Source organism: Silene latifolia, chromosome 9, assembly GCF_048544455.1.
Source record: "Silene latifolia isolate original U9 population chromosome 9, ASM4854445v1, whole genome shotgun sequence".
In the NCBI taxonomy this organism is placed as follows: domain Eukaryota; kingdom Viridiplantae; phylum Streptophyta; class Magnoliopsida; order Caryophyllales; family Caryophyllaceae; genus Silene; species Silene latifolia.
In genome coordinates this window covers 32,666,948-32,690,138 of record NC_133534.1, presented here as the reverse complement: position 1 = coordinate 32,690,138, position 23,191 = coordinate 32,666,948, and the positions used below count along the sequence as shown (strand labels likewise).

Here is a 23,191-nt window from a genome sequence, read left to right as displayed (position 1 = left end):
TTTAATAATATGTAAACAAATCATTAGAAATATAATGTAAACATTAAACGCTTATAACGTTTTTTTTTGCTTTATAAATAAGTTAATTACCCCGTTGCAACGCATGAGCATTCAAACTAGTTTATTTAATATTAAAATGCGATTTTCGAAGATAATCCAAACAAACACGGGTTTAAAAGGCCTATTATCAGGAGAATTTTGAAAAACGAATATTAACTTCGTCTCGAAGGCCTATTGGGGTTTGAGCATGAGCCCAATCCAGCCAACAAAAAGTCAAAACCATAAACCCATCAAAACCCTCCTTCTTCTTCTTCTTCTTCTTCTTCTTCCTTTTCAAGCCACTACCTTTCTAACTCATCAAACAAGTACGCGATATTATCCAAAATCTCACTTTACTCTATCAAAATTCAATCAAAATGACCAAATTCAGGAAGCTTAATCGCCCTACGGGTCATCGAATGTCTATGCTCAGGTTCATTTGTATTACTTATCATCCATTTCATTTAATCGTTGCGCAAAAATTAAACTAAATTGTTGAAATTTCATTTTTGTTTTGTTTTGTTTTTGGATGTAGAACGATGGTTTCCCAGTTGGTGAAGCACGAGCGCATTGAAACCACTGTTGCCAAGGTACCCTTTTCGTCGTTTTAGGGTTTACACATCCCATGAATCAATCGAATTGTTTGAATCTCGATTAGGGTTTTAGGGTTTAGCTGATTCGTCGTTTTTTTTTTGCTGGGATTTTACATATTGGTGCTGTAAAGATCAGATCTTTTGTTGTGAAATGATAGTGGTGTTGGGTTATTTTGTTTGTTTTGATTGAATTTGCAGGCGAAAGAGGTTCGGAGATTAGCTGATAACATGGTTCAGTTGGGCAAAGATGTATGTCTCAATCTACCACTTTTTTTTATTTTTGATTGGATTTGTAGCCGATGAAACTTCTTGTTGTTGGATGTCAATTGTCAATGCTTTCTCCACCCCGTATATATTGTTCTCGATTAGATTTAAGTGGTCAAATGATTTGCAAATGATAAAATGAAAAGAGTTATTTACTATTTTGGTAGGTTAGATGTGACAAATTTTGCATTTTGATTGTGTATTCTGAGAAATGAACGGTAAAAGTTGACAACTTGGAAGTCGAAATTAAAATGAGACAATATAGATGATACAGCAGAAGTATCACATATGGATTTGGTGGACATTATTTGGCTCTCTTGAAAAATAGTTGACGTATTTGAAGATTTCTATCTGCTTTTGACGAGCTCCTCTCCGTTTGAGTAACCAAACTTCCTCACGGGCTGTTCAACGCATAGTGTACAGATGTGTGATTCATAGAGGCTTTATATATATATATATATGTCTAATAAGTGGGGAAAGTGGAGGAGCTCCTTGCCTTTACTAACATTCTTTATAATTCTAGTTATCATATAAAAAGGTTTGCACGTATTGGTAATTCAATGTTTTACATGATCAAGAGTTGACCCTAAATCTTTCAGACAATCTAAGCAGGGCATTTTAGCTGGTGACTTGCGTGCCATAGCTATTTCCTAGCATTTTAGCAGGGCATTTTAGCATTAGTTTCTTGCGCTGAACACGGCAACCATGGTCCAGCTACCCATTTAAACACCTCTGCACCTAGGTAGCACCAAAACGGACACGGACACGACATGGACACGTGATACGGCATCCCATGAAATTTAGGACACGGGACACGCTATTTAAACTTAATAAAATATATATTTTATGGTTATAAATAGCGAATGATTTTATTTTTTTAATGTATTTGATATTAAATTTAAATAAGTGAAGGTAAACTTTGACCTTGACTATAACTAATTCTCATTTTTTAGCCAAACTCATCTTCTAATTAATCTCTTTTGACATTTTATTGCTCGTCTAAACTATAACATGTTTAGGCAGGTGTCCGACGAGTGTCGGGTGTCCGGGTGTCGGACACGGGACGGCTACTTAGAAGGAGTGTCCGTGCTACCTAGCTCTGCACGCATTGTTGTATATAGATACGTTAAAAAAAGGCTTAGGATGCAAATATCTGCTAACTACTCATGACCTGAGTTTAAATCCCGTCAGCATCATATTCAGATCGCCCTTGTGACTACACACTCTAAAGATAGAAAAATATGTAAGTAAATGATTGGGACGGAAGAGTAGTTCGTAAATCATAATAGTGTACCTTTGGGCTTAGGCTGTGAAATCAAAAGTGCACCACTTTTACAATACCCTGATGAAGTATCACCATAGACCATTTCAGGGTAAGTACAGTCAGAGCAACATACGAATTCATCGCCATCATCCATCTTGTTCTCGCACTTTACACATCCATCCTTCACCTTCATGGGACTTCCTGCCATTTTGGTATAATATATGCCAATCCATCTTTCACCTTCATGACAATTAGTATAATACTAATTGTCTTACCTCTCTTATACTTCTGTGGTACGGGTCTCACTAGTTCTGGTCATCTAAGAGAAGTGTCGTCGGACTAATAAGTGTCATTTACATAGGAATCCATTCCCATATCCATGTCGTGTTTTGCCGACGCGGGTACAGTCTGAGAAGTGAAGAGTCAAAGTAACACGGGTTATGCTATGATAATTTTGAAAGTGTGAATATTTATAATGCCACACTCAGTAACTTCATTTTATCTTGATCTGAAACTTCAGGGGTCTCTTTGTGCCGCGAGAAGAGCTGCTGCCTTTGTAAGGGGTGATGATGTTATTCACAAGCTATTCACCGAGTTAGCTTATCGATACAAGTGAATCTCAAAACCTGGCTTGCTTATATTACTGTGGTTATCATTGGTTAAAACGACTGAGGCATGTAGGTAACTGAACGTTGTTTACTGGAGGTTGACTCTAAGTTGTCCTGCAGAAATAGAGAGGGTGGCTACACAAGAATGTTGAGGACGCGTATTCGAGTGGGTGATGCTGCCCCAATGGCGTATATCGAGTAAGATATTTAGTACTGTACTACTCTGCACTGTTTTCAGTCAGTTGATTGCTTTACTTGAACTTTCTATAATCGGCTGAAGACTTAGCTTCACTGCAAGGACAGGTTTCTGACTTCCGGCTAAGATATTATGGACTTTGATAATGTTCTCTTCGATTTCATCGATGATACCAATCTTTTCCTCTTCTGTGTTTAAATCGAGGTTTGACTTTCTATTTGGATAGGTTTATTGACAGAGAAAATGAACTGAGGCAGTCAAAACCAGCAACTCCTCAGCCACCCCAAAGAGCACCCTTGGACCCATGGACCAAGTCGAAGCTTAGCAGACAATTTGCACCACCTAAAGAAGAGAAGGTCTTTGATTCCGATATTTAGTGTTCATTGCTGGTAAATGATGGCAATGTATGAATTTTAATAGCTGAGGGTGATGATGCCATGTTCCTTAATCACAATGGCTATTCAGTACCTTGGTTTGAAAATTGAAAATGGCAATTCAGTTGGTCCAATAAACTGCTTATTGTATTGAAATAGTTGTTAATTTCTTTCATTATGGCAAGTAACTGTAGACATGACAGTATGACACTCCTCTTACGACACGTCGTCTGTTCTACACAACATAACTATGATATTTTAACATGCACTTGAAGCCGATTTTGAGTAACATAATCGACTTTACTACCTTCTAGTAGTAGTACAAGGGTTTTGGGTTCAGTTGAACTGTGTATTGAAACATGGTTTATTCATGACCAACCCTCTGATTGTTTTCTTTTGCCCCTACTGATTAGTAGTTATCAATAAAACATGGAAAACAAAGAAAAGGCCATGAATGTTGGTAGATTATGCTTTTCATTCTCTTCGGTCGTATCTTTGATTGCGTTGGTAGCCAATGAATATGGAAGATGCTATGGTATTCTAAAAACAACTGTAGATGACTCGTTCCCTAGACTCCCAAGTTACTCTGTAGATATCAACTAGTTTAGTTCGTAAAGTTATGAGTTTAGTACTCATGATCTGAGTTCAAATCCCGTTATCGTCAAAATTGCTCTTATAACTCCCTTTATTCCGAAAAAGATACTTCAAGAGTCCAAGTTAATCATTTGATGACATACTAGGGTAGATCCTGTGCAAATACACGGCATTTTAAGTTTTGGCATATCTATAGAAAAAAAAATATACTCCCTCCAAGTTTGATCAATCTTCCCCATTTCTTTTTTTGAGCTTATTTTCTTATCTTCCTCTTTCCTTTTTTGGTTATCTTTTATTCATTCTTTATTCATCCTCTCTCCTAAAAAGTCAACAATTTCCCCTACTTTATCCTACTTTATCCTACTTTATTCATTTTTTATTAATTATTCATTTTTTATTATTTTCTCTCTCAACAACTCATACTACTTTATCCATTTTTTATTGTTTTCCTTATTTTTGGTGCAAAAAGCAAAGGGGAAGATTGATCAAACTTGGAGGGAGTATAAGTTACATAGTTGTATTTAACGTTAAGACATTGCTAAAGGAATTACTGCAGTTATAATGCGGAGAATTCAAATAATGATAGCTCAGGAGTAATAGAACAATAAAAGTTTAGAAAAATCTAATTCTTCACACATTTATTTTTGCAACGCAACAAAAGAGTACGCACAAATTATAATTTTAAAGAGGGCAAACAAATATTTAAGGTGGTCGAAAGTTCGAATCTTTAATCATGAACAATAACGGTCTTGAAACAGACAACTTTCTTAAAACAAAAGGTATTGAATTTTTCAATCGAGCAAATAGAACTTTAGAAACGCAATATATTTAATTAGGGTTATAATCGTTATTATGTGATAAAGTTAAATCTTTTCAACTCCGCAATTAATACTCCAATTGAACGTATTTCATCTTCTCTGTTTGTGGAGAAACTGTAAAAGACACGGTTATTTTCAATGAATAAAAAAAAAAGAGAAAATTTGATAGTATAATAAAATGAATAGAAAGGAAATATTATTTGAGGTAGTTTTAAAATAGGGAAGGAAATATTATTTAAGATTGTCAATTTATAGCCCATTTGTCAAGGTAATTAGAGTACTAAAAAAGGCTCAATTAAGAGGATATTTTATTTAGGTGGGAAAATTAAGAGAATTTTTATTCTCTTAGTAGTAGAGGGATTAGTAAACTTGTGCAAGTTTCTAAAGCCATGCGTTTAGTCAACGTAGTCACTTTAGAGTGAAAAACAATGGGTTGCTTCAAAACAAAAGTTAGGAACAATGGATTTTGATGAAAGACAGGTAGGCATAATAACATAACGTGACATAATAAGGTGCTTATAAATTTAAGGGTTATTTAATGAGAATACTCTGAACTATAGAGGTGTTGCTCAAAATACTCTAAACTCTATTTTAACTACCAATAAAACCAACTAATGTCCCCCTTCTCTAATATTAGACTACGTTCACCGGCTACCTGCTTAGCGGGTAAACTTTTTTTTTACACTTCTTTTAACCTCTTCTTTTCTCTGTTACCTTTTTACTTCTCCTACCTTTCACTCAGTTCCCTTTAAAGCTTGATCCTCACAAGTCACCAATCTCTTATTAAATTCATCTTCTCTTACCGATAAATATTAGCCGGGAGAGAATGTCAATGAGTTTCTGGTAAAATGTCAGTAGATTCACTAGTGGTATTAAAATTAAGATCTAAAATTGGGGAATTAGGGTTTGGAATTGGGGATTTAGGGTTCTGGTTTTTTGAAAACGTAGACAGCTTCTTTGATCTTAACTATCTCTTCTCTTTTCTTTTCATTTGATCTTCAAAATTGCCGTTTAAATTAAAGCTAATGTTTGCCACTAGTTCAAGCTGCAAATTTTAATCATGTTTGAACAACAAAAGTGCAATTTGGTGCAATCATCATACTGCTATTCTTGGTTTAAGGAAATGTAGGGTTCGCCAATATTTGTTTTCACTTCATTAATTATTCTGGAATTAATATTTCCTTTTTATAAATGGTGATTGAAATTTCTGTCTTTAATTTTTTTTTTTAAAAAAAAATATATCCTTAACAATGAGAATAAGAAAACAACTTTGTTGAAATTTACTGCAAAATGAGTTTTTTGAAATTGTTGATGTGGGTTGTTATTATTGCATTGATTGCTTTTTTATCCTTCAGTTTACATAAATCATGCAGTCAATCGTTGGATTCAAGCTAGTCAGGGAATGGGTTTTGGAATAGCACGTCTTCAGATGAAGGCGAAGACTGCTGTTATTGAGAATAATTTATTGCGGGGTTTGTAATTCGTAGAATTATTTACAGTTCAAATAGATATAGAATTTGATTAAAAAAATTGGTAAAGGAAGCAGATGAAGAACGGAAAAGGAAGGAAGGAGTAAAGGAAGAAGAAGACTAGTAAAGGGGAAATGAGCGGGCCAAAATTACCTGCTACAACAAGTTAATAAAACACCAATTCTATTTAAAGAGAAGGGCGACGTTAGTTGGTTTTATTGGTAGTTAATGACGAGTTTGGAGTATTTTGAGCAGCACTCTCATAGTTCAGAGTATTTTTATTAAATAACCCAAAAAAATTGCGTAGCGGCAAACAATAAACATTTGGGGCTTTTTCATTGTAATTCAATTAATTAAACTTATCATCTTCCATGATTCCTTGACTAATTTGTTTTGGAATCATGTTATCGTACACCATAAATGAGAAAATTATAAGAAAGTTCTTTCCATATATAAAAAGGTTAGGTGTAGAATTTTACGAAATAAAGATATAAAGATGGTTTTTCTTTTGGGTAGGGAATGCGCTTTACCCTTATGTAATTAATAGTTTTTTCAGTTTGTTATTATTGGAGAAAATACCATTAGTATAAATATCGAATCAACACTTGTATCGTATATAATATTGGAATTCAAATGTTCACTTCATCCCATTTTTAATCTTAGCCCCTGTTCTTTTCGGCTGAACTGAATGGAGCTGAGCTTTTAACCGATTTAAAATTAGCTTAAATTAAGCTAGAAAGAACTGGGTCTTACTTTTTTTTTTTTTGGTGATTTAAGTAAAAGTGAGAAAATAACAATTTTAACCTTGAGTTAGAACTGGGGGTAATTCAACCATGATGAAGGTGGTGTACCTACTTGCTCGGCAATTTTAGGCGTTCATTCTTTTTATTTACTAAATTTAGAAAAAAATGATAATTAATTTGAGATTTTGACGAATTTAAAAGGTAAAGAGGATAATAAAATTATCACGAAGGAAATATCTTGATAATATTTCTAAGCAAAACTCTTATTTGTTTTAGGACAGCTATATGTAAAATCAAAGAAAGATCGATCTATATGACCACAAATCACCCTATTTGTTGCTTAGCAAATATCAAAAACTTTGTCTTTATTATCACAGTATGGCACTGTAGTATTTAATCCGTTTTAAATTTAAAATGGATAGTACCATCTTAAACAACTTTACTGCTACAGGACTACAGAGGTAATTATTTAAGGTACGAAACGAAAAAGACCCATGAAGATGAAGAAAAAGACGGAAAAGGGAGTAGAATGAGGGACAAAAACAAAGTGAGCCAAGGCGACGATCAATAGCTGGTCTTTTTCGGATGAACAGCCAAGAAATAGACACCGTTGAAGACCCTGAATCACAAGGGGAGTGGTACTACGTACGTATGACTGTGCAATGAGTCTGCCCTTTTCACTCATGCATTTCGTCAGACAAGATTCTCTGGATCTAACCACCCCCCTTACACGTGCTTCACCTACTTCTTTTAACCTAACCAACCCCTTTCTCCATGCCGTTTTCTCAATAGCTCCGTAATTTCATTTACGGAGTCAAGATTTAAAGTTAGTTAAAACACTCATCGTAAAATTGTAAACGTTGACGAGTGTTAATGTTAATCATAATTAGACTCACGTTAACGTAGAAATGTAGAATAATATTATTATATCACATGAGAATGTGGTTCAATTCAATTTTTGTAAGCCAATTTTATGAAAAGCATTCTATTGACAAATATATCAACTAATCGACATTCTAATTAGCTATTATTTATTTTTATTTTCCTCTGAAAACAATGATCTAAAATTGAGGGAGCTACAAACTTGTCTTCGTTGAGATATAAGATGTCGATCCAAAATTCGAATGGACACCTATGACTCTGAGTAAACAATAATCTACCTCACATAACATGCTAAATTAGGCAAGCTCTCACACTAGCATAACTAAGTTTAAATAATTGCAAGATGACCTTTCTAAATCTAACACACACACATTGCTTGGACCACCTAATAATTTACTCGTACTTTTCAACTAAACCAAAACAGTATACTCGTCACTAAGATAAAATATAGTTACTCCAACTAAATCACGATACCGTATACGGTTCAATGAAAAACTTTATCCCGTAACTTCTACGAAGTATTTCATTTTGATATTACTTTCTTATTCTAAGTAAGAATTATTGTTAATTTGAATTCTCATTAACTAGAAGGAAAATGAGATGGCGCCACCAGGTGGTACTCAAATTGGGCATCACCGGGGATATTATAGTAAATTACCTAGTTATTTTCATTTCCCACTACTAAAATTTAAATTTCAAATTTTTTAGTAAAAAAGAGTAATTTAGGAATTAAAATTATGTAACCAACTAGTCTTGCCACTTTTTAAAGAGTGTCGCAACAAACAAGATAATGTTGTTTGTGTACACAGTTCATAGATTATTTTCCTTGTGTACCCAGGAAGTGTTCAAGCATTTATATACCAAGTAAATGATACATTGATGCAATTAATTCATGGGTAAGGCCGTAAGGCACTGGATATCGTAGTTCATGGAGTGGAATAATCATGGAATTCAGAATAATCATGGAATTCATAAGTAAGGCAGTGAACTTTTATTTGCTTCACGGCGGAGTAAGGCAGATTAAATAAGGAGAACCGAAAAGGGTAGAGTTACACCAGGTGTATGAGGCCTCTCATACACCACCAATGAAAACGCGCCATATGTCAAACTCAAAGAATCTGATTTATTGTAATTAATCCCTTGATTCCTTCATTAATTACCCTCCCTAATTAATGTCCTCGGTTTTGCCATATATTTTATTAATTTAAAAAAACTTCTCTCCTAATTTTTATTTAACTCTTATTTATTATTAATATTTTTGTGTATTTCAATATTTATGTATACATTTGTATACCGTATATTTATACTGAGGCGGATACATTAATTAATACGTTATATTTGTACCTGAGCTTATACGATATTAATTGTATACATTTTTCTACTGTATATTTCGTAATTTTGTATCTCTTCTTCTTATTTATTATTTATCTTTGTAATATATTTTGTATAATTATTTTTGCTGATTATTTTTTATATGTATTTTTCGTTTTAATTTATTATTGAATATATTTGCGTTCTGTATTTCAAGGTCTTTTTTTTTTATTATTGATAAATTGTTTTTGCATTTTATAAGGCACTGTTTTTACATTATATTTATTTTTGTATAATTTCATAATATTAAGTATGAAATTAGTGAGTTAAATAAAAAAAATTTAAAATTTATTTTGTATTTTTCTTAAAAAAAAATTATTGGACATAATTATTTAATAAAAAATTCTTAAAAAAATGTTAATAATAAAAATTTGTTGGACGTAATTATTTATGGTACAACTATTTTCATTTAAATACTTTTTTTTTTACAAAAAGTACGCAGAAAAAAATTGTTAATAAAATGTACCGCAACAAGGTTCGAACCTTAGACGTCTGGTTAGAAAATTATGTATCTTACTAATCGTGCTACTACGAATTGTTTGTGATAATCTATAACTTCTTATTATTATTTTGTAATCATTAAGAAGATGAAAGGTCGTTAGGGTTTTCTCCACCTAACTTGCATTTGGCGGGAAACCATGCATTGATTATTTTTTTTGGGAGGGAAATATTGTATTATAAATATAGTCATTCCCTCCAAATTTTAATTCATCCAAACTACATCTTCCCTACTAAATTAATTTAACTATCCTCAAGTGAAATAACAAAAATGTCGGAAGAGAGGAAAGCCCATGCAAGAGACATTGTGTGCACGAGATTGTTCATGAGAGAAATAATCAAACAAGTTGGTCCTACTAATGTCCAAAATGCTTTAACGAGAGCTAGTCCGGGTTACCATGGAAATACTTTCCTTGTCGATTTATTTGAAGAGGAATTTAATATGCTTAATTGGGGTAAATTTGAACTCGACAAAATGTATTGGAAGAAAATTGACGATGGGATAGAGATGTTAGCTACCCCTAAAATTGATTCCTCCATTGTTAGGGTGGAGGAGGAAGAGGAGGACGAAGTAGTGGAGGTGATTGAGGTTATAGCAACCCCTCCTAAGCCGAAGAACTCCGGAAAAGCTATGGGGAACTCGCCATGCACAAAAACCCCCGACATCCTCCCTTCAAAGATGTCCAAGAAGAGGTTCGGGAGGACTCGTCCAAGAAGGCTCAATTCTAAGAAACTTAGATTTGATTCTTGTGTTGGTTGTAGTCATTAGGTTTAGTTTTTAAATTCTGTTTGTTGTTTTTTTTTCCCTTTGTACGTCGTTTTTAATATTAATGAAAGTAATTTTCTTTTCATATTACCTTTCTTTTAATTTAATTGTCCTTATAAATTAAAATTAAAAAATATAAACCAAAAAGGGCGACTGTTATCATACTCGATAAAATGGAATTAAAAAAAAAAAAATAGTGTAACTCTTACTATTCTCCATAAAATTGAATTATTAACGTTTGTCTTCCCTATGCATCTTAATTTATTTTACAGATTTCGAAAAGGCAAGTAGATTAAAATTATTAATGACCAATTATATTATTAAAAATAATAGTAAATAATATATATCTTAATTTATTTACATGTTTTTAAATAATTGAAAGTAAATATTTTATGTAATTCGTAGACTAAAGTAACATATTAATGCCGAAACATATTTTTAAATGTTAGTTTTATTAAGTTAAAATATTAAAATATAAATTTTATTATTGAAAACATAATATAAATATACAGTTACATTGATAAAGTAACATATTAATATAATAAATGAATATAAAAAACAAGTTTTAAAATATTAAAACATTAAAACAATCGTTAAATTGATATTAAAATATAAGTTTTTATTTGTTATGAAATAAAAAACAACAGTTAAATTTATATTAAAATATAAGTTTTTAGTCCAAATTTTAGTCCATTATGGTTTGGTTAAAATAAAATTTTAGGGTTTATTTGGGGTTTAGGGTTTATTTGGGGTTTAGGGTTTATTTGGGGTTTAGGGTTTCTAGGTTTTTTAGGAGTTTTGGGTGTATAGGGTTTATAGGGTTTATTTGTGGTTTTAGGGTTTTTAGCCATATGTACGATGTATGTGTAATACGTAAGGTTAAGACGTAAATTTAAGACCTAAGGTTAAGACTTAACGTTTGATCAATATGAGTTTATATATGATTAGAACGGGATAATTGATTAAGATACCTATGTCCTATGGTTTAAGATGTTATCGATCGTGCATTGCTATTGAGTAATCATAGCAATATACGATCAATACGAGTTTAGATCCCAATGTATTATGGTCCTATGTATTATGGTTGAAGATGTTATCGATCGAACGTTGTTATTGACTAATCATAGCAATATACAATCAATACGAGTTTAGATACCTATGTCTTGTGGTTTAAGATGTTATACATCGTACATTGCTATTGACTAATTATATCAATGTACGATCAATACGGGTTTAGATGCCTATGTTTAAAATGTTATAGATCGTATGTTGCTATTGACTAATCATAGCAATGTACGATCAATACGGGTGTAGATACCTATGTCTCGGGACGTAAGACCTAAGTTAAGTTGTTATCAATCGTATGTTGCTATTCACTAATCATAGCAATGTACGATCAATACGGGTGTAGATACCTATGTCTCGGGACGTAAGACCTAAGTTAAGTTGTTATCAATCGTATGTTGCTATAATTAGTTAATTATTCCGATCAACAGTGTAGGACTAATTTTAACAAGTTTCTAAGACTTAAGATGAGATCGTACGTTGCTATCGACTAATCGTTGCAACGTATGATCAATAGGATTGTACGAATATTTTGGCGGGAAAAGGACAATCTAGTGTTAAAACAACTTAAAAAGTGATGGTACTTAATAGTTAATCGTGACCGTTCAGTTGTAATTAAAATATTTGATGATATTCCGCATTAAATCGTGGCCGTTGATCCTATAAGTGACCAATCACAAATAAAGCCACGGATTGGTAAATATTACAACCTTTATAAGCATTTTTTTTTTGTTATCATATCAACTAAAACATAATCAAAGTCTCTCTCTAACTTCTCTCAATAGTACTTATTTTCATCTCTTTCTCTATTTGTTCAACTTCTCTCTCTCTCTTCTCTCAATAATACCTTTAATATTCTTAATTCTAATTTAATCCTTATATTTGTATACGTCAAGATGGAAAACGCGGCCGTTGATGTTGTTAATAGATCAATCAGAGGTAAACAAGCTTTGGTGGATGAGCTTCGTGTGACGGAGTTGGAGCATGTTTCGAGGATGAAATCCCTTATGGAACGCCGCAACCGTTGGCATGAAAGAGGTATCAAAGATTTCGACAAATCACTCGAGTCCCTCATACAATCCTTCTTACGTGACTATCAGAGGACATACGATTTCAGGAAGGACTTGGAGAGGGAGATCGGGGCCTTAGAGGCTATTTTGCCTTCTTTATCTTAGAAATTAGTTTTATTTTTTTTCCTTAATATTGTAACCTTTAATTTAGTTTTAGTTTTAGTTTTTATTAATTTAGTTTTCCTTAATATTGTAATCTTTATTTTCCTTAATATTGTAATTATAATCTTAGAAAATTTTGTCTTTTAGTATTCCGATGTGTTTCTTTAATTTTCATTGCATTTATTAATGAACCACCACATTTTATTAATTTAATTTTATTTAGTTTAATTTAATTTAATTTATTCATGTTATGGTTCACCAAAGGTCACCATCCTTGTTACAAATACGAGGGGAGTTAAAAGAAGAATCACCTTTCTCCCTAACCTTATCTTACTCATTCACTTTATCTCTCTTTATTTTCTCTCTAAAAACTCGATTTTTTGAAATGGCAAATCGAAATTGCAGGCCTTAACGATCTTATGATTGAATCTATGAGTTTTTTGGAAGAACAAGTTTCCTGTCTCCGTGAACAGGAGTTGAGGGCGATGAAGATGGTGGTCGGGGCGATTAAAATTCGCAACGATTGTTATGCAAATGGCATAAAGGAAATGGAGAAGGAAACGGATGGTTTCATCAAATCCGTGTTGGGTACTTATGAAAAATGTTGCAAACTTAGGGAAGAATTTGAAGATGATATTAAGATTTTACGATCCTTACTTAATAAGGATTAGGCTTAATATTGTACTTTTTTTAAGTTTATCTTAATAATAATAATCTATTTTCGTTCTTACATTTTGTCGTTTAATTCTCTACTATTTGTTTTTTTAGTATAAATTTCATTGTTAATTTTGCAACTAAAGACACTTGCATCTGGGTAAATAAAAAGGATCTTCATAGATTCATAAAATATAATACAAACCATACTTACAATAATCCTTACAAAATACGAAATATTAACTAAAATTAATTAAAATCCAAGAGATTCAAGTTGAACAATCTCCCTTTCAATTTTGCTAATTTCTATTAGCGCTGGTTCGCGATTTGCCCTTAATATGCTTATCATATTATCCATATTTGCTTGTACGTCATGCATCCCTCTTGTTATTGCCATGTCTCGTACATGAGACGCTCTGGTGATTAGGGTTTCCAACTGAACGTCAATCTCTCGCAGCCGAGTGAGAACGTTTCTGCGATCCATTGTGTATTGAAATAAGAAAGCAACAAACTGTCTATCCATCTGAAACAATTAAATTAAATTAAGAAGCAACAACCGCACAATCAGTTAAATAGATAGTTAAAAAAATCGATTTGGGTTTGGGATTTAATCAATAAAATCAATTCTGACAAAAACAAAAAACCCAAACAATAATTGAAGATAAAAGAACAAATACCTTGATTGATAATGGAGGAGTATGGATAAAAAAAGATTAGGGTTTGTGTACTGAAAGATAATTTTGAGATGAATGTGTTTTGCCTTTTATAATGGGAAAAGGTAGTAGTTAGGGTTTTAAAATCCTTTTTTTTTTTTTTTTTTATTAAAAGTTGTGACTTGATTTGATTTGGAAGTCAAATCGTTTCTCAGAATTGAAGACTTTATGCATGCCGCCGGGTTTTCTTACACACGCAACAACAATAGTCATTTCAAATTACAATAGTCATTTCAAGTTGTGTTATGTCAAATCAAATTTGAATTGTTCATTTTTTATTACTCTTTTTGGTTGGTATTATGTCAAATCTCCCAATTGTTCAGTTCATTATTCTTTTTGTGTTGTGTTTTGTCAAATCAATTTTAACTGTTCAACTAAACAAGTAAAAGAGATGGAATTGAATAAAGTACATAAATGGAAAATACTAGAAGTCCACATTTTATATAATAATGTAAATATTTTACAAATTAAAAAACTAACAAACCGAGATGAATACCCAAATAGGAGGAAAAAATGTGGATTTGGGTACAACATCCAAACATACATACATACATACTAAATTAATTTGAAAAAAATTTAGCAATAACTTTTTCAAGGGAGTCATTCTCTTCCATGAGAATGCTCCTATTCTCCTTTATTTTTTGGAGGTCTTGTATAGCAGATTCATAATCTGCATGCAACCTCATCTGCTCCATCTCCGACAAGACGTCATGGCTAATACCCATCTCCCGAATCTTATCAAGGTAGTCGTGGATCTTCGTCTCTAAATCGTCTAAGCGGCGGATATAGTATTTGTTCCTCTCCATGTGTATCAATGTTAGGCGAATGTTCTTATCCATTATATGAAAGAAGAAGTTTGGTGTTTAAAGATTTAGGGTTGTTGAGCTTAGGGTTTTAAGAGAAGGAGAAGAGGAAAACAGAAATGAAGAATGGTAAATTGTTGGTTGAGAAACTAGGGTTTGCATTTAGTGAAAGTGTATTTATAGATGAGATAATGAAACAACATGTGGCCTTTCAACTGCCACGGATTTTATTTTACTTAATAAATTAAAATTAATAAATTTTGTTGAAGGAGTTGGGAGAATTTTTGAAATAAATATGTTTAGGAAATGACATTTTGTCCTTCAATATTCCAATACAATGAAATTGTGTCCTTTAAAATTCTTTAATCGATTTTTTTATTTTATGTAAATAGAAATTATCGATTTTTTTATTTTACGTAAATAGGAATTATCGATTTTTTTATCTTACGTAAATTATCCCGTTACATTTATGTAAGATATATTTAATCTAAATTGTTCAAGTACGATAAATTGAATTTAAATTAACTAAAACAAACGCTAGTAACCATAACAATTATTCTTGAATAATATTTGATTCAATTACACATTTTACACAAGAAAGCACCATAGGTGACTTGGAATTACGCCAGTTCTAATGATATAATCCCTCTCCATCTCCCAATAGTTCCTCCATTCACCTTCTACGTCGCGATCATCAATCTCATAATAATCAAGAATAGCTTGAATGTCAAGTACGACAATTGCGCTTCAAGTAAGTTGGATACGGCCGAGAGACAATTTAGATGTCATTTTCCTTGTAAGAGGCCTTCTTGGCCTAGGAACGACTGGGTAAGTGTCACAACTAGGTAAAAAACCCAACCTAGCGCCTGCAAGATCAATAAATTTCTGACGATTGATCATCACCCTTTCCATGAACTCCTCCCCAATTAAGAAATTCGGATTTCTACTGAGCAACTTGTCATAGCTTTCTAGGGTTGTTACAAATGAGGGATCGCAATATGGTGACGGCAAGACACCCATAATCTTAATATTTGCAAGATTTTGTAGTTGAAAAAAAAAAGTCCTATATGACTAAATCATAGGGATTTATAGGGAGTGTGGATAATGGTAGGATTAGGTTGGCGGGAGAATTAGGCGGGAATTTTTCATCAAACTAATTAAAAGAAAATGAGGAAGAAAACCTTCCAACTTCCACCGTAAATATTAGGTTTTATTTTTAAAATTATAAATAATTAAAAATAAAATATGAGTAAGAAATTAAAAATAATTAAAAGAAAATTAGGGAGAAAACCTTCCAACTTCCACCCACCGTAAATAGTAGGTTTTATTTTTAAAATTAAAAATAATTAAAAATAAAATATGAGAAAAAAATAAAAATAATTAAAAGTAAATTGAGATTAACCTTTCAACTTCCACAGTCAAAGTAGTTCAACACAAAGAAACTCTAAGTTCATCAACTCCATCACCTTCATCTTCTCAAAACAACCTTCATCATTTAAAAATGTCGAATAGTTTTGATTTAAATGCTTTGTATATCGAGGAGGAGGGAGAAAACGAAGTCATTGACGAGAATGAAACAAAATGCCACTGAATTGTTACGGCATGCAAGACATGTTCGAAGGCAATGAAGACAATCAACCAGCTATTGAGCCTACGATTGGTGCGGAATTTGAATCGGTGAACAGTTCTTTTTACGTTATACTTACGCTTATAAGACGGGGTTTGAACTTCATGTTCGTAGTAGCCAACTTTTGGCTCCCTTCAAGGAGCAGGGGGTACGTCGAAACGGAGTTGGGGATAAAGAACCACGATTCCACATGATGAACAAGATTAGGTTTATGTGTTCAGAGGGCAATACGACGAAGAAAAGCTCGTGTGTAACACCATGTAAAATGTATGTATTTGGGAAATTAAATCACGACAGTGGGAAATTTGTAATCTGTACTTGTGATTTGGTACATAATCACGATTTGAATCCTGAGGTTAGCCGGCATGTAGTCAATTATAGGCACATAAGCGAATATTTCAAGGCCAGGTTGGTGTTGAACACGAGCCGGCATACCAATTACCCTAACTTCAACACATTAGTTAGGGAGGTTGGAGGGATTCATAATCTACATTTCAATGGGCAGGACGCGAGAAACTTCATCAACAAATGAACGTCGCAAAAGTAGGTTCCGTGGTGACGCTAAAGAGGTCTTAAATTATTTTGAGGGCTTAAAAGAGCAGAATCCATATTTTTACTACGCTGTTGAAAGGGACGCGGATAATAAGCTGTTGAACATTTTCTGGTCTGATGCACGATGTCGTGCCATGTACAAGGCTTTTGGTGACCCATCGTCGTTCGATAGTACATTCCTAAGCAACAGGTACCAGATGCCTTTCTGTCCTTTCGTTGGAGTTAATCATCATGGAAGTACAATATTATATGCAGCGGCTTTAATTTCATACGAAGACACAGAGTCATTCGAGTGGGTGTTTGAGAAGTGGATAGAATGTATGGGTAGAGCTCCAACCGTCTTACTAACTGATCAATGTAAAGCAATGGAAGGGGCAATCAAGAAAGTGTTCCCGGAGACTAAACATAGATTATGCCTTTGGCATATTCTTCAAAACGCGGATAAGAATCTAAAAGACCACCCACAATTTCCTCAGATTGACAGAGATTTGCGTACGCTTGTACACGAGAGTATCACCGAGGAGGAACTGCAAGATATGTGGGACGATTTCATGGAAAAATACAACTTGCGACGTAACAAATGGTTGAGGGGTGCATGGGATATGAGACAGCGGTGGATGCCTGTTTTTTGGAAAGACACTTTCTGTGCGGGTATGTCTTCTACTCAGAGGAGTGAACAAACAAACAGATTTATTAAAACGTACATGAGCATAGAAACCGGCCTGATGCAATTCATGGAGCAGTACGAGGATGCCATAGAGAAAAAGGTGGAGGACGAGAAAGTCAATAACGCCAAAAACATTAAGAGCCCACTTAAATGGGATCCCATGATATTATTCGAGGATATCTTTAGTAAGGTCTACACAAACAGTAAATTCGGAGAGGTGAAAACAGAGGTATATGGTTGTATAAGCACCAATGTCGAAACTCTTCCAAATAGTTTGGGTTTCATCAAGAGGTTTAGGGCCACATCAAAAGTGACAGAAGCATTTTGGAAGAAAGATCGAAGAAGTTTTGAAGTGAGTATTGACACAATCACTGGTGAGTATAAATGTGGTTGTAAGATGTTTGAATTTAGAGGGATCTTATGTCGCCATATCATGAAGTGTCTTGATGTGTTGGACGTAAAAGCTATCCCAGACAAATACATAATCGAACGTTGGCGCAAGGATTTGGTTAGAGGATACGAAAATATTCGGGTTGGGTACTACAACCCGGATGAGTCATAACGTGTTAAAAGGTCTCTTGAGATAACGGTAAAAAATGATTACATTAAGAGGTTGGGTATGCAAAATGAAGGGTCTTCTGCCATTTATAATAGCAGAACCGATGAACTAATCAAAGAGTTAGAGGCTCATCTTTGGGATACGATCTATAGATTCATTTGCGGCAGGTGGAGTTTCCTCAAAAATGTGGGGTCGTAGGAGACTACGACCTAGGGAGACTATCATAAACACACCTCAACAAGAAGGTGACATTAGAGACCCCCCCGACAAGCGAGGGAATGGCAGAAGACGTATTGTCAAACAGACAAAGAGAAGGAGAAAGACAAATGATGAGGATCCGACAACCACTACGCTCCCCCCAAATACGAACCCAACCCGACATGTTCCAAACGATGATGCTTCATCCTTTATGAGTGGCTTTAGTGGTACACAAAATACTCCACGTTTTACACCGTCACAAAATACTCCGACGTTCTCCCAATCGCAATTTAGGTCACAATATTCAAATTCTCAATATTCTCAATATACAAATTATAGTCATAGGTTGTAAATAGGAAGTATGATTTTTTTTTTTGTATATCATTTGACTTCTTTAAACAAATAATGTATGATCAATCAAAAATTCAAAATCAATGACTATTTTCCTTAATTCATTTTCACAGTATTGAGTATATGTCTTCAAGTATTAGAATAGCATACGGTTAACTTGTGCAAAATTATGCCAAAAACAAAAAGAAAAACCCACAAGAGGATTCGAACACGAGACACTTAGTAAGGAAAGCATGAACTAAGTAAGGAAACCACTGCACCCACTAACTTATACTGTCATATGTCCAGTCCTATATATATATATATATATATATATATATATATATATAAGGTCTTTTTAACTTCCGGTCATGGATATTAGCAAATAAAATATTTATCAATTTAATTAAAATTTTAAAATAATGTGTATAAAAAAAGACATAACTTACTCATACCCACATAAGCAAAAAAAAAAGTACAATGAAAATTAATCATAAAATAAATTTAATTTTAAATTTTTTTTAAAAAAAATTAATTTAAAGAAATTAAATATTAAAAACAGTGTGTATAAAACAAAAAATTACGCAAAAAAATAAATTACAACGAAATTTAGGTATAATTTAAAATAATATAATACAAAAGAAAAGTTATTATATGAAAAAATATTAATTGAAAAAAAAAATTAAAAAAAAAATTAACGTAAATACATAAACATACATATAAGGAATAATCATACCGTATAATGAAATTGATACAATACGTATCAATTAACCGTAGCGTATACAGGACTGTGTACGTATATTAGAGGTATACATAAATATACGAAATATTAAAGGTATATACTGTATACATAAATACTAAAAATAATAAAAGGTATTAGTAATAAATAAGACTTAAATATAAATTAGGAGAGAAGGTTTTTTTAATTAATAAAATATGTGGCAAAACCGAGAACATTAATTAGGGGGGCAATTAATGAAGGAATCAAGGGATTAATTAGATTAAATAAGATTCTTTAAATTGGACAAGTGGCGCGTCATTATTGGTGGTGTATGAGGGCCTCATACACCTGGTGTAACTCTACCATCTTCCAAGGAGAACCATTTGTAACAAACTTCGTAGTTCGTATCAAAATTCCGTAATTAATTTTAGTGTCTTTTTCGTCAGTGAATCATATTATACTTTTTTGTTGGCTTGTAAATGAAGAACGAATCGGTAGATGAAATTTACAATACAATGATGAGGAAATGTAATTACTGATGTAGATAATTTAGTGTAAATAAGGCGGTGTAAAATGATATAGATAAAGTTTATTTTAATTAAATAGATATAAAATTACAAACCTACCCTTAAAACTTTGGCACAAAAACGAAAACAGATATCTTATTTATTAGACCGTGTATTAGCATTGACCCGAGGCCGACTTATCGTAATCCCAAGGCAAACTTATTGTAGTCCCAAGGCCAGTACATTGAGGGGGCGTTTGGTTGAGGGGAATAAGGAAAGGGAAAGAGAAAGAGAATAAAAATGGTTGATTCCTTTTGTTGTTGTTTGTTTGACACAAAGAAAGGGTAACCCATACCCCCCCTTACCCCCCAAACCATTCTCATCCTTACCCCTCCCCCCTTGGGTAAGCCCATAACCCCATAATCCCTTCTTCCTTCTACTCCCTATTTCCACCACTCCACCAACACCCACCACACCCTCTCACTACAAAAAGAATTAAAACAGACGACTGATTTTGGCGACTGAAATCAGTCGCCAAAATAAATTTGGCGACTGAAATCAGTCGCCAAATGTCAGTCGCGAAGCTTAGTCGCCTTTTCTAGCTTTGGCGACTAAAGTCGGTCGCCAAATTTGGCGACTGAAAAGTCAGTCGCCAAATGCCAAAAATGGCGACTGATAGGGTAGTCGCCAAATTGGCGACTGATTCAAGGTAGTCGCCAAATTGGCGACTGAATAGCAGTCGCCAAATGCCAATTCAGTCGCCTTTTTTGGGTGACGTAGCCAGTTTGGCTGAGGTTATTTAGCGACTGATTTGGGATTTGGCGACTGCAATTCAGTCGCCAAATTGGCGACTACATTAAATCAGTCGCCAAATTGGCGACTGAATTTCAGTCGCCAAATCTCAATTCAGTCGCCAAAGCCACTGTATGTTTTGGTGGTTTTTTTCGTTTTCATTGCTAGCCAAATATTTACAACCTGCATACAAACCGATGTTCCACAACACCATACATCCCAAATTTCAACACACAGAACACCATACATTTCAACCCAACACCTCCCATTTTCTCAAACTTCATTTCATATATTGAAAATGAAAGTTTTACAAGCTAAGCTATTCTAATGTTCAAGTCGAAAGTTCAAGTTTTACAAGCTTACGTGCTAAAATCATCTTACTTGGAAGCCAACACCGGCTCCACTCCCCCCATGTGGACCATGCGGATCATTTGGATCGTAGTTGGGTCTAGGTCCGGGGTTACAACCTTGCCACCAAGTCTCAAACATTTCCATTCTTTCCTTCATTTGGCGGAATTCTTCATCACGTTTGGCAAGTTCTTCATCACGTTTGGCATCACGTTCATCACGCTCTCTTATTTGACTTTGAAGTTGACTAATAATTCCCGGTTGATACGTGTTGCTGGGAATTGTTGAAGTCGATCTTCTACGCGTTTTCTCATAGAAAGTCGATGTTGAACTTCCGGTACCATACACGTGCCCTTTCTTGAAGCCTTCCACCAACTTATACCATATGTCATTGTCCGGTCTTTCTGGATTGACGGCTTTTTCTCGTTCAAATGCTTCCTACAATATTAAACAAATGGTAGTAAGTTAATATGGTAACCACCTTATATACGACATTTTAAAAGAGAATAAATTAACAAAAATTAAGTGTTACGGAAAACTTACATATAATTGCTTGTCTTTTGGCTTAGTCCAAGTTCTAACCCCTTTGTGGTCAACTCTGGAATGCGTGTCCAGAAACAGTTCCGGTACCGTCGCAATCGGCTGTGACTTCTTCTTTCCTCTCTGAATGAAAAAAAAACATACATGTTATAAAATCAACAAAAAATCTAACATAAAATAAACATGTTGCATTGAAAACAAAAAAAAAAGTGTAAAATAATAGACAAAGTACTTACACCCAACATACGATTCCAGAACGATCGTGAACCCGCGTAATGAGTAGGCTCGTTCACGGCGTCTTCCTTTCCTCCTCTTTTGTTGAGGGATGCTTGCTTAGACTTCTTCTGAAAAGCTTCACTTTTGGTATGCTTTATTAAGCCTTCATACTTGTCACCTGCAATTACACATATGAAATCATAACTAATAAGTTACTGATATTATTTATAATATAAGAGAGTATAAGCTAATTAATACAAATAACAAAACAAGTTAATTAAATACCTTTCATGTGGTCTGATTCCTTTGGGCGCCTAACTACCTTCCAAATCACGTCCCGATATCGTCGAGTACCGACGTCATTGTACCTGATACGGACATTCTGTTCTTGAGACGGTGACCAAGCAAATGATAACTACAAAAAAAAGCGACAAAATTTTATATTAGTATAAAATAAAAGTATAACCTTGGTTCTTAAAAATTTATCAAAATTAATTATTTGGTTTCTAAAACAAAGAATTACGGAAAATATATACCCGAAAGTTATTGAACCACGCCTCTCTTTGTGCATGAGAAGCTTGTGTCCACGATGTAGGAATTGGACCCACGAAATTAGTCTTCGTGCTTTTCGTGACACCTCGTATCACGCAATCGTCCATAAACCTGCATTTATTTTGAACATGTAAAATTAAAAAAAAAAAAAAAAAAGAAATAAAAATAGTAGACTAATAAAGAATAAAACTTACCATAATCCCGTCGGCTCAAGAATCATCCGATGATCCGAAGTGTACCGTATCGGCACCGTCTTTGGCTCGTCGGTAGCGTCGGTCTCCTCACCGTCACCGTCCGTCCGCATCGATCCTCCCGCACAAACTCCTCCTCCTGCTCCGGACGCGTACTCTTGTCCTCCTCCTCGAGCCGCCTCCACGCTTCCTACCTCGACCTCTCCACCATCTCAGCATAAATACAAATAAAAATTAACACAAATAATGATAAATGAAAATTATACAGACTTCTAAATTTTAATAATTTACTCTTGAGGAATACAAAATTATACCAATTTAATCATCATCCTCATCCTCTTCCTCATCCTCATCATCGTCATCATCATCATCATAATAATCTTCATCTCCAAACCCCTCGTCCTTCCTCCTTTTCTCCTCCTCCCTTCTCCTCCTCACCTCATCTTCCCCCCTCCTCTCCTCCTCTTCTTCCCTTCTCTCCTCCTCCTCCTCCTCCGCTTCATCCT

At 33.9% G+C, this 23,191-nt stretch overlaps 2 protein-coding genes and 1 long non-coding RNA gene across 3 annotated transcripts; 2 read left to right on the top strand and 1 right to left on the bottom strand.

The window, feature by feature from the left end:
* Positions 1-261: 261 nt before the first annotated feature.
* On the top strand, positions 262-3,626 carry LOC141599505 (uncharacterized). The gene is made up of 6 exons (XM_074419533.1): positions 262-472; positions 575-629; positions 831-881; positions 2,681-2,772; positions 2,889-2,966; positions 3,191-3,626. The coding sequence occupies exons 1-6, from the start codon at positions 417-419 to the stop codon at positions 3,339-3,341; spliced, it is 483 nt and encodes a 160-aa protein (XP_074275634.1). The 5' UTR covers positions 262-416; the 3' UTR covers positions 3,342-3,626.
* Positions 3,627-17,010: 13,384 nt separating this feature from the next.
* On the top strand, positions 17,011-18,294 carry LOC141600813 (protein FAR1-RELATED SEQUENCE 5-like). The gene has a single exon (XM_074421067.1). The coding sequence runs from the start codon at positions 17,011-17,013 to the stop codon at positions 18,292-18,294; it is 1,284 nt and encodes a 427-aa protein (XP_074277168.1).
* Positions 18,295-22,250: 3,956 nt separating this feature from the next.
* On the bottom strand, positions 22,251-22,744 carry LOC141602574 (uncharacterized). Its single transcript, XR_012524536.1, has 3 exons — positions 22,689-22,744; positions 22,479-22,605; positions 22,251-22,357 (listed from the first exon to the last, which is right to left on the bottom strand). It is a non-coding gene; the product is annotated as an uncharacterized LOC141602574 (long non-coding RNA).
* Between the last annotated feature and the right edge of the window lie 447 nt (positions 22,745-23,191).

What these genes read in the sequence shown, in the direction of transcription:
- LOC141599505 (XM_074419533.1), top strand. Translation starts at nt 417, where the DNA reads ATGACCAAATTCAGGAAGCTTAATCGCCCTACGGGTCATCGAATGTCT. An exon ending in CATCGAATGTCTATGCTCAG is followed by an intron (nt 473 to 574) that starts GTTCATTTGTAT and finishes TTTTGGATGTAG; the next exon opens with AACGATGGTTTCCCAGTTGG. An exon ending in TTGAAACCACTGTTGCCAAG is followed by an intron (nt 630 to 830) that starts GTACCCTTTTCG and finishes TTGAATTTGCAG; the next exon opens with GCGAAAGAGGTTCGGAGATT.
- LOC141600813 (XM_074421067.1), top strand. Translation starts at nt 17,011, where the DNA reads ATGGGCAGGACGCGAGAAACTTCATCAACAAATGAACGTCGCAAAAGT.